At 33.7% G+C, this 18,161-nt stretch overlaps 1 protein-coding gene across 2 annotated transcripts in view; it reads left to right on the top strand.

Annotated features, from left to right (window-relative positions):
* Positions 1–18,161, top strand: part of PIK3C2A_1 (Phosphatidylinositol 4-phosphate 3-kinase C2 domain-containing subunit alpha) — an 88,458-nt gene that overhangs the window by 12,528 nt on the left and 57,769 nt on the right. For both annotated transcript variants that reach the window (XM_051218327.1, XM_051218326.1), the window contains exons 3-9: positions 21–520; positions 1,433–1,559; positions 7,896–8,004; positions 9,906–9,973; positions 12,101–12,182; positions 14,446–14,742; positions 17,402–17,756. In XM_051218327.1, the coding sequence (XP_051074179.1) occupies positions 21–520; positions 1,433–1,559; positions 7,896–8,004; positions 9,906–9,973; positions 12,101–12,182; positions 14,446–14,742; positions 17,402–17,756 (1,538 nt within the window). The remainder of the gene's footprint in view (positions 1–20; positions 521–1,432; positions 1,560–7,895; positions 8,005–9,905; positions 9,974–12,100; positions 12,183–14,445; positions 14,743–17,401; positions 17,757–18,161) is intronic.

The raw sequence follows: 18,161 nt of genomic DNA, 5'->3' as shown, positions 1-18,161 counted from the left end.
TTTCTTGATGTCTTTTGTAGCCTGCGACGGCAAAAGTATAATAAGCCAAATACGTCTACATTGATCAGTGATCTTGATAGTGATTCTAAACAAAATGAAAACAATTCCGCATTTGTATATTCACCTCCAGACACTTGGGCATATGATTGTGTCTACAGTGATTCTGTTACAAATGTAATGTTAAAAAATTCGCACACAAGCATTAATTTACTTTCGTTAACTTCCAATTCAGCTGGATATCAACAGATGAATCCGTTATGGAAGACAGAAACTGCCGCCTCTAATGTATCATATATATATCCTAAATGTAAAGAATATTTCGGTTCTCAAAATAACACTCCTGCTCATTGGACTAATACACCACGTTGGTGTATTCCTCAATTAGAAGTACGCATTACAGTGCATTTAAATACTAGAAAAAAGTCATATCAAAGTTTCACTACAAATAATTCAAATTCAGTCAATTCAGAAACTACGAATAATTCTCCAGTCAACCCTCGGTTACGTTTAGTTTGTGATCGTAAGTAATTTCTATTGGCTGGTTTTTTTGTATAATATCTCAGTGAAAGTGATTACACATAGTACATTCTATATGATTTTACGTCTTTTGTGTTTATTGGACGTATTAATTCATGAGCTATAGGGGATTTATTTCGTCGCCATCAATCATTTCTCAGAAGTACACCTCCCGACCTCAGGATTCTCAAGCTTGTTCAGTGCTACTGGCTTTCAGTAGTTGCCTAACTGCAGTCAGTACGTGATGTCAATTACAACATAATGTGATGAATTACTGGTATCACTTTATTTCTCTTACGTAAATTAACTATTAATGACAACTGATTCATTTCGGTTATTGATATCTTTATGCACCATTTATATGACTTTGAATTATAGGTTAAATTAGACTGATTTTAATGCACAACTAAACTAAATAGGTAATGTAATCTATTTTTCTGTTGCAAATATATGTACTCGGTTTCGAATCAAACTTTTTACGTAACATTGTGGTAATACTACCCAACTACTTTAACTAAAGTACACGAATTGTGACTTCGAATTAGTAATTCAGTGGTTATAAATCGAGTGCTTAAACCACTAGACTATAATTCATTATGAAAATTGTTACATCGTCTTAAGATTCATTCAGTTAATAAGTTAGTTAATCAGTCATTTATTAATGACATTGAACTTGACCAACATGTTAAATGTGTTAACCGTTTTTTTTTTCGTCATTCAAATTAAATGAATGAAGAATGCTGAGTTTTTATTTTATTTTTCGCTAGATAAATCAAACTAAATATCATCATTATTGATTTAATAATATTCGGACCAATTTAGTAACAATTAGTACTTACTGTTTATATTAATGATAATTAAAAGTTTTTCTTTTCTGTTCTGTATTTTTTTAATACTTTAATTGAATTTTTTTTAGCTACATCCACATTAGTCAATGAACTTATGTTGGAAGCACTTGCTAACGATTTGATTCCACAAGAAATTGTTCTGGATGTCAATCATTTTCAATTACGTCTTCAAGGAAGAGCTGAACTATTACGTCCGTAAGATGCTTTTTCCTTTTTTACAAATTAATTTTGTTATGAAATCGAAGTAGTAATACCAGTAGTAATTCTTTTTGTCACCTCATGACAATATTGACAAATACTTAAAGAAATTTGAAGCGATGACCTAGAATGTAATTGATTGTAGTGTGAGTGACATAAGAAACTGACTTTTTTTTACTAATCTTTAATAACATTTAACCACACTTTGACAAGGAACATTAATTTTATGATATTGTAAATTTGTATTTATACAGTAAGTTATTGATTAGTTCGTGTTAAGTATTACTCAGTATAGTTTACATTAATTTAACTGCTGAACACTATGGATGAAAATCAGATAAAAGTTAGTGTATTCTGACATTTATTTTGGGTGTCAAGTAAATTCTCGTTTAAAATTCTCGTTCATGTCCTCACTTTTGTCGTGTGAATCGTGTATTCCAGTAGTTAGTACTTATTATCCGCCGTCACAACAATTGTCATCATTTTTGGGAAGATAAAGTAAATCCTCATTTGTATGTTTTTTGTCTCTATTACCATCTTAGAAATTGTAATGGTTTCCAGTCTCAACTATCAGATATCCTTGCCGTTAAAACGACATATAAAGAAATATGATTGATAATTGTTAGCAAAAATATGAAACTACTTTTATTATTCTCATCTATAAATCAACATATCTTGGAAAGATATATATTCTTTGAAACCTGTAGATCAGTGAAATTTATTTGCCTTCTGGTTTGCTCTCTAAAACTTACATATTAACTTGAATATTCTGTTTTTGAATACGTTTTGTCGTTCGGTAATTTATAATGGCTCCGTAGTGTAAATTGATTTGCTGAAAATATTTTGTGATATTTCAACTAAATGTTCTGTTAGAGATTTACTAAACACAGAAATATATTCATTTTGTAACTTTTAGTTCCTACGTGCAAATGTCTTTTGTTTTATTAGTGTTTATTTAAATAATACTTAGTAGTTGTTGAACAACTTACTTACGCCTGTTACTCCTCGTGAAGGAGCATAGGCCGCTCACCAGCATTCTCCATCCAACCCTGTCCTGGGCAATCCTTTCTAGCTCCGTCCAGTTGTAATTCATCGTTTTCATATCTGCTTCTATTATCCGACGTAATGTGTTCTTTGGCCTTCCTCTTTTTCGCTTCCCTTCAGGATTCCAAGTTAGGGCTTGCCTCGTGATGCAGTTTGACGATTTGCGTAATGTATGTCCTATCCATTTCCATCGTCTTTTCCTAATTTCTTCTTCAGCTGGAAGTTGGTTTGTTCTCTCCTACAGAAGGCTATTGCTGATGGTATCCGGCTAATGGATGTTGAGTATCTTGCGTAGACAGCTATTTATAAATACTTGTACTTTCTTGATTGTGGTTGTTGTAGTTCTCCAAGTTTCAGCTCCATACAGTAGAACTGCCTTGACGTTCGTATTGAAGATTCTCACTTTGATATTGGTTGAAAGTTGTTTTGAGTTCCATATGTTCTTCAATTGTAGGAATGCGACCCTTGCTTTGCCAATCCTCGCCTTTACATCTGCATCTGAACCTCCTTGTTCATCGATGATGCTTCCTAGGTATGTGAAGGACTCTACATCTTCCAGAGTTTCGCCATCAAGAGTGATTGGATTGCTGTTTTCCGCTTTGAATTTGAGGACCTTGGTTTTCCCTTTGTGTATGCTGAGGCCTACTGATGCAGAGACTGCTGCTACACTGGCTGTCTTCATCTGCATCTGTTCGTGTGTACGTGATAGGAGGGCTAGGTCATCTGCGAAGTCCAAATTGTCTAATTGGTTCTGAGCTGTCCATTGTATTCCGTGTTTTCCTTCAGATGTTGAGGTCTTCATAATCCAGTCGACCACCAGAAGAAAGAGGAAGGGAGAGAGTAAACAGCCTTGTCTGACTCCGGTCCTTACTTGGAATGCATCTGTCAGCTGTCCTCCATGCACTACTTTGCACTGTAGTCCGTCGTATGAGTTCCGGATAATATTGACAATCTTCTCAGGAACTCCGTAGTGACGAAGAAGTTTCCATAATGTCCTCCTATCTACACTGTCGAATGCCTTTTCATAATCAATGAAGTTGATGTATAGTGACGAGTTCCACTCAACTGATTGTTCGACGATGATCCGTAGTGTTGCAATTTGGTCTGTGCACGACCGATCCTTACGGAATCCAGCTTGTTGATCTCGAAGTTGGGCGTCTACTGCATCCTTCATCCGGTTCAGCGAAACTCTGTTGAAGACTTTCTCTGGTATTGACAGTAGTGTAATGCCTCTGTAGTTTTCACATTTGCTCAGATCTCCTTTCTTTGGAATCTTGATGAGATGTCCTTCTTTCCAGTCCATCGGCACTTGTTCCTCCTCCCAAATCTTTTTGAATAGAAGGTAAAGCATGCTTGTGGTTGCTTCGATGTCTGATTTCAGTGCTTCAGCTGGTATGTTGTCGGGTCCTGCTGCCTTCCCGTTCTTGATTTGTCTGACGGCCATTCTAATTTCTTCCGTCGTTGGTGGGTTGAGATCTATGGGAAGATCTATGTGTGCTGCTTCGATGTCCGGTGGATTCATTGGAGCCGGCCTATTCAGGAGTTCCTCGAAGTATTCTACCCATCTGTTACGCTGTTGTTGAATTTCGGTGATTGGCTTGCCTTCTTTGTCTTTGACCAGCCTCTCTGGTTTACTGTAATTCCCTGCTAGTTTCTTCGTTGTATCGTGAAGTTGTTTCATATTTCCTTCTCTAGCAGCTTTTTCTGCCGTCGTTGCTAGTTCTTCCACGTATTTCTTCTTGTCAGCTCTAATGCTCCTCTTCACTTGTTTGTTTGCTTCTATGTATTCAGCTTGTGCTTGGACTTTCTCTGCTCGTGTTCGGCTGTTGTTTATTGCTGCCTTCTTGTTCTTCCTTTCTTTGATCTTGTCCAGTGTTTCTGTAGAGATCCATTCCTTATGATGGTATTTCTTTAGACCGAGAACCTCTTGACACGTTGAAGTTAATGCTTCCTTGATGCCTTTCCAGTTGTCCTCCATAGTAGTTTCTTCTTCTTTCAGTAGATCTTGTAAGGCTTGGAACCTGTTGTTGAGAGCTATCTTGAATTCATCGAGTTTGTCAGTATCTCGAAGGAAGGCTGTATTGAACCTTTGTAGTGCTGTTTGTCCACTTGTCCAGTTCTCCTCCAGCTTCAGTTTTAAATTGGCTACAACTAGGTGGTGATCTGAAGCTACGTCAGCACCTCTCCTGGTTCTCACATCCTCCATTGTCCTTCGGAATTTTTTGTTGATGCAAATATGATCTATTTGGTTCTCTGTAGTGTGGTCCGGTGAGATCCATGTAGCCTTGTGTATACGCTTGTGTGGAAATATTGTGCCGCCCATGATCAATTTTTTGAATTCAGACAGATTTGCAAATCCTTCCCCATTTTCGTTTCTCTCTCCCAGTCCATGTCGTCACATGATGTCTTCATATCCGGTGTTGTCTCTTCCAACTTTGGTGTTCTGATCTCCCATCAGAATGGTGAGGTCCTTTCTTGAGCATTTCTCTATGATTGACTGCAGCCGCTCGTAGAACTGACCTTTAATGTCGTCGTTGCTATCATTGGTGGGTGCATAACATTGGATAATATTCATTAAGATCCCCTCCTTCTTTGTTTTGAATGATGCTTTGACGATTCTGGATCCGTGAGGTTCCCATCCTACAAGTGCATTTCGTGCTACTTTGGACAGCATAAGAGCGACTCCCTGAGTGTGTGGAGCATTGTCCTCTTCGTGACCGGAGTATAGCAGCATCTCTCCCGTAGCTAGCCTTTTCTGTCCAGCTTGAGTCCAGTGGGTTTCGCTGATTCCCAGTACTGCCAAGTTGTATCTCCTCACTTCCGTTGCTATTTGACTGGTCTTCCCGGTTTCCCACATTGTTCGAACGTTCCATGTACCTATAAAAATTTTTGCTCTAGTTGTTAGAAGGGGCATCGGCCTCGTGGCTTCCGAAGGAACTCGGCTTTCACCATGAAGCGTCATAATTCTTCTAAATGAAGACCTTCTAACTCCCAGGGCAGAGTTAAAATGGTTTGGATTATTTTTTCTGGTAAGCGTTTTTTTAGCGAGTTAGTTTTCTACGGGATGGGGACGCTAACTCCATGCCCAACCCTCCTCCTTTACCCGGGCTTGGGACCGGCAGTAACCCTATAAGGGCTACAGGCGGAGTTAGTTGTTGAACAAAGTGTACTAAATTTAAAATCTGTTGCTACGTAATTTAGGACTGGATGGCTGTTTTGTTTTAGTCATGCCAGTCTGTGAAGTAAAAAATTAAATCAAATGACCTCCGGAAATCTCTTATCTTAGTGATAATCGTATTTCAGTACTGGCTACTTTCAATAAGTAATCCCGCGAATCCTAGTGATAAACTGTAATCAGTGGAGTTCATTTATGCCGGGTTTAAGTCATTACCCACCAATAATAGCACCGGACATTGGATGTGCAGTACCATAAACTGATTAAATGTCTGATTCTAATTGGATGGTTGTAATAACAGTTGAACTACCAATTATGTTTTTATGTCCGGCTTTTATCACGTGACTTATCCACCAATCAAAATACGACTTATGCAATCTTAGCACTGTGTCAAACCAATGACGTTCGAGCGGTATGAGCAGCCTAGAAGAGCTATGGCATGAAAATTACTTACTGTATTTCAGTAATCCTAATCTGAACAAAATTATGAAACACTTAGAGAAGAATATTCGTTTCCCCAACCATAAATGACTCTTTAGTTAAACATCTTGTGCATAAAGAACACCTTCAATACTTAATTATATGTTCTCATGGTCAGTTTATAGACTGGGAATTCGATTATTTTCTGAAATTTATTTGGCTTGAATTTATGGAGTCGTTTCTGTTGTGAATTTATGTCCGGCTTTTATCACGTGATTTATCCACCGATCAAAATACGACTTGTACAATCCTAGCACTGTGCCAAACCAATGGCTTTCGAGCGGTATGAGCAGCCTAGCGTCCTTATTGGTCCTATTTCCGCCTAGCCCGTCCACTTGAGTTCAGAACACCAATACCAGCTTCCATTATGTGAATCGAATCATTTATTTCAGACATACTGGGTTTATGTATCAATCAAACAGACCGCAATGCACTATAAAATAGGAAATAACATTTGTACACAATAAAGCCAAAAAGTGGCTATGAACGTGGAAGGCAGTGGTTAATAAACTGAACATAGCTTAAGAACCGTAAATCGTACAATAATGAATTATAGGTCAAAATAAAGCTTATAATAAGAGGAATATAAATATATATAATCTAATTATTGAATAGTTATACCATCAGAATGTATAGATAATATTAGTCAATTAATATGTCTCAGAAGTTACTCGTGATTTAATCTTCGCTCAGATATAACACTAAACTAAAGCTCATTAACTAAAAAGTTCGAAAATACAAGCCGTACATTTAAATGTAGTTTTATGGTGATCAGAAGATCAAAATGCCGGACAAACCTTTCATACTGATTAGAAAAACTGAGCTGAATATTCTCATAAAATGCAGGCGTACGTACTCGGTTCTGAGCTATATTTCGGTTGCTTTAGGTGTGCCTAAATGGAAGCAAGTGTAACACTGATCGACCCAGTGACCTATTGGTTAGAAATTGAGTGAAACAAGCAACAATATTCTCTGTTCTATTCAGAGTTAAAATTACTTTATCCGTATATAACAGTGAATCAGTGTTTCCTAGGTAAGCAGAAAACTACTTGTATCAGGTACATTTTCATTACTTTTCGCATATACAACTTAACTACACGTTCGTGTGAGATAGTTTTTGTTGTTGTTATCCTGATTGAGGTAGTTAGGTTTATGTATTACGTGTCACCAACCACCACCCACCTTGACGCGCTATGTTGGCTTCTTTGGGTGTAGGTTGTAAAAATACTAAGGACAGCCACTCGTTCATGAAGTCATTGATAATTGATCTATGCCATGTTGGTAGATGCAGACTACCTGGTTGGGGTTCGCACGATAATCATGACCTGTCTTTTGAAATATTGTTAATAATATGACTCACAATCGGTCTCAACTAGATGGGACCTTTATCCTTTTCAAAAATGTGTCAGGTTCTATATTGCCCTTATGAATAATCTACTATTTTTGTTGTATACGTCGATTTTGTTTGTTTTCAAGTTACAAACTTTGATATACTCTATATTGCCAATTTTTCCTAAAAATCCGATGCGTAATAATATATAATTCTATATTTCATTTTACTTAACCTCAGACTGTTATTGTTTTTGCTTTCTGTTTACCCTTAATCTATTCTTTTCCTTTGTGATTATCCTTAGAGATGCTCGTTTATGTGATTGTTATCAGGTTCAGCTCTGTCATCGATTGGATCAACCACTGAGATTAATTTTAGAACCAAAAGACGTTGATCAACCATATATGGAAAAAGTACGTAAATGTTTTTTATAAAATATTATTGTCTATCAAACCCATTCATTTCACTTGAAATTTATTGTACAAGTTAAAACAAATAGCATCATAAGTATTCGTCCAATTTGTTCATTTAATAAGTAATAATGTTGAGTTTAATAATATGACGTGTGTTCATGAACTAATAGGTTATAAATTTACTGATTATTCCCACTATCTTCAAACAATTTTAATCAGATTAAACAGTAATATAAAATGTCTTTAGTATCTTTTAGTCGGTAGTATTCTCCTATCGAATGTCATATGGTTTTGTAATACGAACTTTAAATACTTCCATGGTAAACACAAACAAACATATATTTGTAATGTATGTTGTTTTTTAGTTCTTGTTTTGATGGTTTACTCGAGATATTTTTGTAATTTAAATGAGAGTTTTCAACAAGTATTAACCGAGAAATCATTAGGAACTAGAAAATAACAGCCAGATGTTATGAGAGGTTTGCCATAAATATTTTATTTCTTGGCTGAGTTCGCGATTTTAGGTCGGTAGTTCTCAGCTTCGCTTCACAAATTTACATTTAGGACATGATTTATCAAGTAAATCCAACCGTTAATAAATAAAAATATTATTTAAGAGAATATGAGTTTTAGAATACCAACCTCCTACCTTTTTAGCTATAACGTTACTTCTCGAATTGGTCCTTTTTTCAAACAGCTTATTATTTAGTCGTAAGTAACCTTGGTGAACGCCAAACATAAATGATATGCAACTCAAGTATCTCACTGATGTTGGTGTACTTAGTCTATGGGCTATATTACCGTATGGTTTATGATAGGCACATTGTGTTCATAGTTTTGTCACATTAGATGGTGTAAATAACTTGCGGGCTATTGAGTTGTAAACCTCAGGTCAGATCGCATAAACAATCAACTGATTTCAATCAATTTTATCAAATTAAATGACACTAAATATCTATTATTCAGTATTGAATGAGTGTATACCAACACTTTCGATTTTATTCATTTGTGTATGTTCATTATTTCCTACTTCCTGTCAACTATTAAATACTATTGAATTTTATGTATAAAATTATGTTTTTAAACAATCTATAAATATGTTTTGCTCATAGTTATTACCTGATTGTTCATTATTTAGTAATGGATAACCAATGAACATTCACGAAAATTATACTGTTTTCGTAGAATTAGTAATCATTATTTTACATTAATTGCTATTCAAATATAGTATCTCTATTTTCATTGAAATCACGGATAGATCTAAGTCAGACAACCACCAAGAACCTGGAAGCGATGGACAGCTGTTTCGTCCTAGTATCGGACTCCTTATCAGTGTCTATCCAAGTACCCACCCGTGGGGATCGAACCCAAGGGCCTGTTTTGCACGCGAATGTTTTATCTTTAAACCAATGAGCCGGAATCCTATAGTATCTAAGTTTAGCTTCAATCGGTGCTCGATATTGTTTAACTTTTCAATTGTCTCCGGTTGAACTCTGCTGACTGCGGCTTCAGCCGTACCAGGTCTGAAGTACCCACTGAAGACAATGAAATATAGCCGAGCTATATAACGGATTAACTGAAGCTAGACGTGTATACCATTGAAACTTACCCCGATGGTTCAAAGGTTAATCGTTCCTGCGTGAAGATGAAGGTCCTGTGTACGATTTCCGGCTGAGGGGTCCTTGAAGTATATATATATATATATGTTAAGATTTTGAAAGGAATCTTAAGATCATCATATACTACTTTGCACTCAATCTGGTTAACGTATTCGTTAGCTCGTAGTTGATGTAGGTCAATGAAGAGTAGAAGTAGGTATTCTTAATTTTTTTAATACCATTGTACTTATTTATTTATTCCTATATATTCTGAGAATTATACTTTAATCCTTTTTATGCTAGACTCTCAGTACTAATGAACTATTCATTCCTCAGAATTTCTTCACAAATAATCGACCAACACCTACTGAGTAAGTATAAACAGGGGATTTTCCTATCTTTCACTTCTCAATAGTCATTTGACAATAGTCTTTTAGTTAAACCCTGTCTGCAGGCTCAAACTTTTTCCATGTTGACAATCAGAACTGTGAGCAAGAACGAAGATTGGTGCAGAATAATATGAATTCATTTTATTTCGTTAGGTTCTCAGCTGTTAACAACCCGAAATATTTAAAAGTTAACATTATTACAGATATTGACATACTTATACATACGAGAGTGATTAAAGATGAATATATGTATCATGATGTAGCGAAGATTTCAATAGAGTTAGTATGTTCGTAAAAACATTTGTTTCGGATAAATAAAGTTTGGGAGGGGAAGTTTCAGAACATTGAAATAGTGATTAGAAATTATGAAGTTTACAAACATTAGATGATTGTGTAATGAAGCAACTGAAAATAGACTAATAGTAATAAAGAAAGATATGAATTGAAATCAGTCAGTTACTAATTGAAGAAAAATGACAATGATGTAATTTAAACTGCAGAAAATGTTGAAATAATGAATGATCTAATAAATAAGAAAAAAGGGGGTTAATGTTGCCAGGTCAAAGAAAGATTTATTATTGTCTTTTTTTGGATACATTGATCTGGTTTTAGACGTTTGATTGCTATCGCTTTGGCAAATTTCAAAAAGTTGGAGTTTGATTGTTTTTAATCACCTTGAAGGACTTCGGTATATCGACTCCATGTCCTGTGTCAAGGAGATGTCTTGCGATGGCTCTGCTGAATGCTTTTAATTCATTTGATCTTAAACGTTTCGGAATATATTCTTTGAATCGGGCGTAGGCTCTCTTTTCTGTTCTACCAATGTAACTGCTTTGGCAGATACATGTAAATTTGTTTACACAGTTGATGGTAACATGAAATGGATACCCATCGACCTTTGATTGTGTTAAAGAACATGCTGTTTTGGACAGGACAATTAGTTTAGCTGCAGGATAAGTTCTTGTCATTGCAGTTTTTAGTTCCATATTGATTGACCCTGTTACATCATCATTTTTGAATTTAAGTTGAATAAAACTGACTGATTCCATTTCATATCTTTCTTTATTACTATTAGTCTATTTTCAGTTGCTTCATTACACAATCATCTAATGTTTGTAAACTTCATAATTTCTAATCACTATTTCAATGTTCTGAAACTTCCCCTCCCAAACTTTATTTATCCGAAACAAATGTTTTTACGAACATACTAACTCTATTGAAATCTTCGCTACATCATGATACATATATTCATCTTTAATCACTCTCGTATGTATAAGTATGTCAATATCTGTAATAATGTTAACTTTTAAATATTTCGGGTTGTTAACAGCTGAGAACCTAACGAAATAAAATGAATTCATATTATTCTGCACCAATCTTCGTTCTTGCTTTCTTTAAGGTAATAAAGGAAACTATGCGTATGAAATAAGAACTAGTTTAGTTCTTAATTTCTGGGCCATCACTTCAGTTTTGTGTGATACGAAGTTGCTGTATTAATTGTCATATAATTCTTATTTATTCAGTCTATAAGTGAATTCAAATACATTGTCTAATAAATCTGAATTGGTGGAAAGATTAGTTAACAAATATCAAACTTACTATGTTGTCTTATTATGTTTTCTATACATGCATATAATGAACATTCCATTCTTCTTGACTATACAATTCAACAAAGGAAGTTTAAGTTTGTCTATGAATAATCACAAAAAATGTTGCTTGTTTAGGCTTCTATAAAAAACCACACACCATAACTCAGACTTTTCGTAAATTCTTTATGTTGGATTCCTAATAACATAGATATCTGTACACTTGAATAGATGTAGACCCGATGTACAATAGAAGATTTCTTTTCTAAACTTTAAGTCATATTGGCTCTTCTACAGCTTCTATTAATTTATGACTGTTCAAATGCCCCTCGAAAATATTCATTTGAGTTCAAGGCCGTTGATATCGCACTCATCATTATCATACATTAAGATAAAAAAATGAACTAACATTTAGTTGAAATTTGTTGTTTTTATTATCCCATAGGTATTGTTTGTTCATATAATCCCTTTGCTACGGTTGTTCTAACGTTTTTGGATGTTTTATTTTAATGTTTACTTTCAGAGAAGATATATTCATCAGTTATAGCGTATTTCAAAATGCGCTGGAAAAGTTTCGATCATGTATTGTGGAAAATTATGCACAAGTAATTCCACTTGTTTTTCAATCATGTTTTTTTCTTTTCATAAACTACTTACAATTAATGCTTTGTAGATTTTGCATTATTTTCAGCAAGAACAAACACGTAGTTTAAAAGTACCATTCAGTGTGACGCTTCATTAATTTCTTAACATAATAAGAGTGATTACAATAATAATAATAATAATAATTCATACCAGCTTTTAATAATATTGTTATCATTGAAAAATGACTATATTGATAAGAATTTTCTCTGTATTATAAACATTTTTAAAACAGTAATGATCTAATGATTTTATGAGTATTGGAATATTTATGCTAATTACTAACTGATAACGTGCTTTTTTCTATTTTAAAACTATCATGTAATATGAAATATCACGTTTTCTTAGATTAAATTCAATAGCCTTACCATATATATTCTTCGGATAAAGTAATCAATTGGTCACTTATATTAACAAATATTTTGAAGCTATTTGAAGAAGGATTCGAAACCTAATAGTCATATAATTCTTTAAAACTAGTAACAGAAATTTTTGCAATATTCGAAACTGTAGTTCACATAGTTTGGGAGTCTAAACTAAACTGTTGATTACTATGACTTGCTAGCAGTCTCAATTCATTGAATAAAGATTTACAACCTCACCGACCTATTTACTATCTTTACCTAGCGTTTTATGGCTAACCTATATATTGCCCATTCAGTCGATCAACGATGCTCTGGCAATGTTTAGAAAACACTTATAATAGTAATAATATTGGCAAATCAACAACTTATTCAATTGTTTGTCTAAGTAATTTTATAGATTCCAATTTGATTTTTCTATCATAGAATATTTACAAATAAACCTTGATACACAGTTTCATTCATATTCATCACGAAAATAATCACCTTACATAGAACTTATCTCGAAATTCTCTTCGTAAAACACCTTAATTTTAAAAGTTGAATATTCAATTTTAAGTAAGGTGTATAATGTGTGCATTATGCATCAGATTTTTTTGTTAAATGGCAGTTTGTGTATATAACACAGTTTATGTACGTGATTCAATAACTTTGTTTTGTATAATGTTCAATTCACTTAATCAATTTTGTCATTAGTTGTATTAGGTGCCATAATCAGATTGAAATATTTAATGTTTTGGAATTATCATTGCTATGTTGCTAACAATGTCCCTGTTATTTAATATAAGTTGTTTCATTGAGTTTCTACATGAACAAAAAGACCTTGCACAGTTCATTATTATGTAAACAAATGCTTCCTTTTTTATAGATTAAACATATTTGGTGTTGATAAGAACTAGTTGGCTCTCTTAAACAGTTATTCAAAACAAATTTTGAAGCTTACATATGCGGTCAGTAGGACTTAATAAGTAGTTGCAATGATTGTAATCGGAATGATGAAATTCCATACTTTATCATAAATCCAAAGATCATGTTCTGTTCAACCGTTTTTTCAACTCAATCACCTGATTATGTCTGATTGTGATAGCTTTTTTGTGCATGTTGACTTTGTTAATAGTGTTAACTCTGTTTAGTTCATAATGTAGCATTGATTTTGTTTTATTAAGCTACACGTTATGAACATCTTAGAATGCTTATTTAACTTTTCAAATTAAATTTCCAAATGAACTTTTCGATAAGTGTTTGCATATGAACCCCTTATGTACAACTAGAACTGGTTTTTGACTAACAGTTTAGATATTTTTTTGGTAAATTTAGCAAAAAGCTAAGAATTATTGTTGGTCATTATCATATAGACTGATTTAAAGTTCTATTCGCACAGTGTTAACAGGGAATAGTGAATTTAGCGCTTATGTAAATGTAAATTTTGGGAGGGAAGTTGCGATTGTCCACAATCTCAAAGTAGGAAAATGTGAATGTGTCTTATTCTCTAACTGTTAGAAGTTATCCTATTGTTATTAATTTCTGTCATAAATCTTTAAGGAAATACAAATAACCAATTGTGTCATTGAACAAAGATAAAGAGAATTCAGCGAAGTAAATCTTTTCGACGGAATCATTTACATTCGTATTTATAATTGTATGGTAAATATATAAATCTATAGAAAAATAGATAAGATTACACCATAAAGTGATTTGAGACTCTAAATATCTTTGCTGGATTCTCTTTATTTCTATCAGGAAATATTAAAACGTTACTCTAAGCGAAAAATCATCTAAATTAGTGCTTTTTAGGGGATTTTCTCATTTCATCCTCATGTATTAATTATTTGCTACCATTTTCTTATTATTTACTAATTTCTAGGTGGATAGTGAATCATGGTTAAAAGATGTTCACTGTGCCAGTTCAAGTTTATGTCAGTCAGTAAAAGCTGTTTTAGCAGCTGTCTGTTATGGTATGGCTTTTTCTGATGTTATCAATGCATTAGGAAACATACAAGTGTGTATAATGGATATTGTATATGATATTGGTTTAAATAATAAAGTAACCGGTTTCAAGCGTCACGATAATAAAAATTTTAACAGCTTTCGTAGCGATAGTCAACAAAATACTACACAGGAAAATTGGTTTTCATCATCCTATAAGCGAAAACAGACTAGGGTGAGTACTATTCAAATTTTATTATGCAATCATAGAATATTAGATTTGTCATACAAAATATGCTGCTTGTATATTCATTTATTATTCATGTTACCTTGGTGTATCCAACGCGAGCATATCAGAAGTCTTTTTACATGTAATGGTAAGTAATCGTTCAAATCGATTAGTTCAGAGACGTCAATTATTAGGAAATACTTCTAATCATCAACTTATGTTGACCTAATTGTCACTGAATTTTATCCAGCCGTGTAAATTGATATAATCTTTGTTTTTTTAATTGTCCGCAATACATTTTATCGATCTATTTCAATGTGAAATCTTCAGACATCATGTATTACTACAAAGCATGTTACTGCTTGACGAATGAGTTGGAACACCACATACTAGCAAATTATTTGAGTGGCTATTGGGTACATGTCCATTTTAATTTGTTGGATCTTCATTGAAGGATGATTCTTCAAGTTATTAAAAATTTAAAAGTTACTCTCGTTTGATGCACTTAGCTTCTTTTAGTCGTAAATGTATGATGCACCCATGTGATTGTTGTTTTTGGACATAAATTTCCAAGTCATTCGGTTAGTCATTAGTAACATGTGATTTAGCACATGTGTGCCCTGGTTCGATGTGTATACGCTTCATGTCAGCCGAGAGAAATAAGAAATCACCAAGATGAGCATATTATTTTAAATAATGTCAAAAACGATGTAGATCTTAACATGAGAAAAACAGTTCTAATCGAAGATCTGGCAAATTTACAATTGATGTTTAACTAATGACTTAGAAGAACGAAGAGAATCAATGCAACTGCGCCACTGTGACAGAATTTCACTCTATGTAAGCGAAGAAAGGCATTTAATTTTCTTGTTGACATATTTTGATACAATTCATCACAAAATGTGTAACGTAATAACATAATGACTTTCTAACGGAACCATAGAATAAGCAATGTTTCAAATTTTTTGTGACACAATTTATAAAGTATTTATACTCTAAAGTGTATGGATTCTGGTTGATGTCTGTGAGTCATTTATAATTATTGCTTGAAAATTCAATGATGTAAACCATTGCACGAATGTATCTAATCTTCGTCCGATTTTCAACGTTCTTTATAAGCTTACACATTTTACATCCTCTTCACATGGTATTTATTTTGCATTTGGTTTCTGTTTATGTTTTATTTGATGTCCTTTTTCTTTTATCTCTTTTTTAAATTTCTATTTCGTGTTCCTGTTTGAATTTAGACGGCGATACACATGCCTAGGGTTCTGGATTATTGTTGTAGAGATCGAAGGGTCTAATGAACGAATTTAGTGTTTCACTCATGAAACAGTAGGCATATCATTGCCTTGTATTGTCGGACAAGTACTTAAAAAAGAAATACAATTTTCACTTTCAAAATTTATGAGTTCTCTTATTGGATAGATTCTATTTTTTCCAAGAAACATCGAAAACAACAACATATATTACATCAGTTGGAGTATATTTTCAAGTACTGGGAAATCTTGATTCCTCAATCAGTTCAATAACCTTTACTGGAAGACTGTCTTATTCAGATTTGAAAAAAACTCTGTTACATTATACATATATTTCTTATGTTTTATGGTAGATTTATGAAATTGCTTGTCTTGGTTTTGAAACTAATATTTCGCACCTACATTATTCACTGTTATCATAGTTTTCATCGTTTTCTAATGTCTAGTCATGTCATATTGTGTTAATTGATTAATTTACTTATAACGCATTTATTGTTTTACTGGTTAGCATCGGTACTGATGACAAAGTCACTTTTAAAGTTTATATATATATAGCTACTAGATCTTTCAAGGAACTTAATTGAGTCTGATTTCACGGAAAGTTGTATCAAGTCTGTTTCCTTTCACATTTTCTATTTTGTATGATAGTTGAGGTTTTCTTTGTATTCTCTGATCATAAGAGACTAAATAATTTAAGCAGTTCGCAAAATCCTTATTACCGAATGGATATTTCAGTATTGAAACTGAATGTGTGAAACATTTTTTACACAGATTTGAGTTGACATCACAAATTCACGAACTGATTATCATTAGTAACTATTACCTCCTTCCTTTTAGGTCAGGCGTTGGCGGAAATTGTCGAATTCAGTAGGTTTTATTTCACATATAGACCTTAGTTTGGCAAACAGTGAAAACCAGGGGACACTTATCATTTGTAGTTAGGAAAGCTTGAACAGTGCTCATACATGACTTTACCAGATATAGAATCGAAGACTCTCGTACATCACGAAAAGCATTTGACTTCTAAATCCATGGGTTTTAATGTTTGTAGATTGTACTGTGAGGTCACATTCTAGGACAAAATAGCTGTCTGTTAGTTCATTGGTTTTCGGTGATGGTCTAACTGGAGTCATTTTATAGTGTGAAAATAGAAACTGTTCTCTTTTCCTGGTCATTAATGCTGACCAAATAGTATTGCTGAGACGTAAATGTGGTCATTGAACTGTGACTCTACATTAAGGTACACATTACGTAATGTTATATGAAAAGCCATAAAACTAGATTTATTTACTGTTCCAAATTTGAAGTATCTTTGTTTTAGATTGACGGTTATGTTGGAATTTTATTTACATTTCTATATGGTTGATTGATCCGAATTTATCCCTTTCAATTTCTTCTTATTTCAGACTTCTCCAACACTTGTATCCAATCTTCAGTCCACCATTAAAAACACAAGCAAAACACTAGTCAATTTAAAACGTGATATAAAGCCGCAATCAAGAAAGAAGCTACATAATTTGATTTTATCGTTGACTAAAAATCTTCTCTGTCAACTAAGTGCATTTTTTATATGGCGTCAAGTTAATATCTCAGTAAATCCTCAATTAATTGGGAATAGTAATTTTTTATCCAATGGTGTATCGAATGAATCATTTAGTTATCTGACTAATAAACAGCTTTATCATACCAAAAATGGACGCCCTAAAGCTATGCTCATAACGGATGATGTTGATGGCGAATTTTTCAATGATCGTCAACAGTGTAAGTTGTGTATATGTATGTGTGCATTTGAGAGTATTGAAGCTAGTATTCTGTTGTTTCTCTATAATGATGTCCCATAACAAACTTATTGAAATGACCTTGTTTTATAATAGATTCGATCTATTATGACTTAAACTAAAGTCACCGAATATCTTTTAGCAGGTTACTTACTTACGCTCCTTACGTCTCGTGGTGATGTATAAACAATCCACCAGCGTTCTACATCAAACTCTGTCCTGAACAATTCTCTCCAGTTGTTCCCAATTGCTATTCATCCTTTTCATGCCTGCTTCCGATTCTCGGTTCAGTGTGTTCTTTGGTCTTCCTCTTTTCCGCTTCCCTTCAGGATTACAAGTTAGCGCTTGCCTCGTGATGCAGTTTGGTGATTTCCTCAATGTGTGTCGT

This window comes from Schistosoma haematobium, chromosome 1, assembly GCF_000699445.3.
Source record: "Schistosoma haematobium chromosome 1, whole genome shotgun sequence".
NCBI classification, from domain to species: Eukaryota; Metazoa; Platyhelminthes; class Trematoda; order Strigeidida; family Schistosomatidae; genus Schistosoma; species Schistosoma haematobium.
Note: the sequence above shows the minus strand (reverse complement) of the source record. Positions and strands in the feature narration are given on the sequence as shown.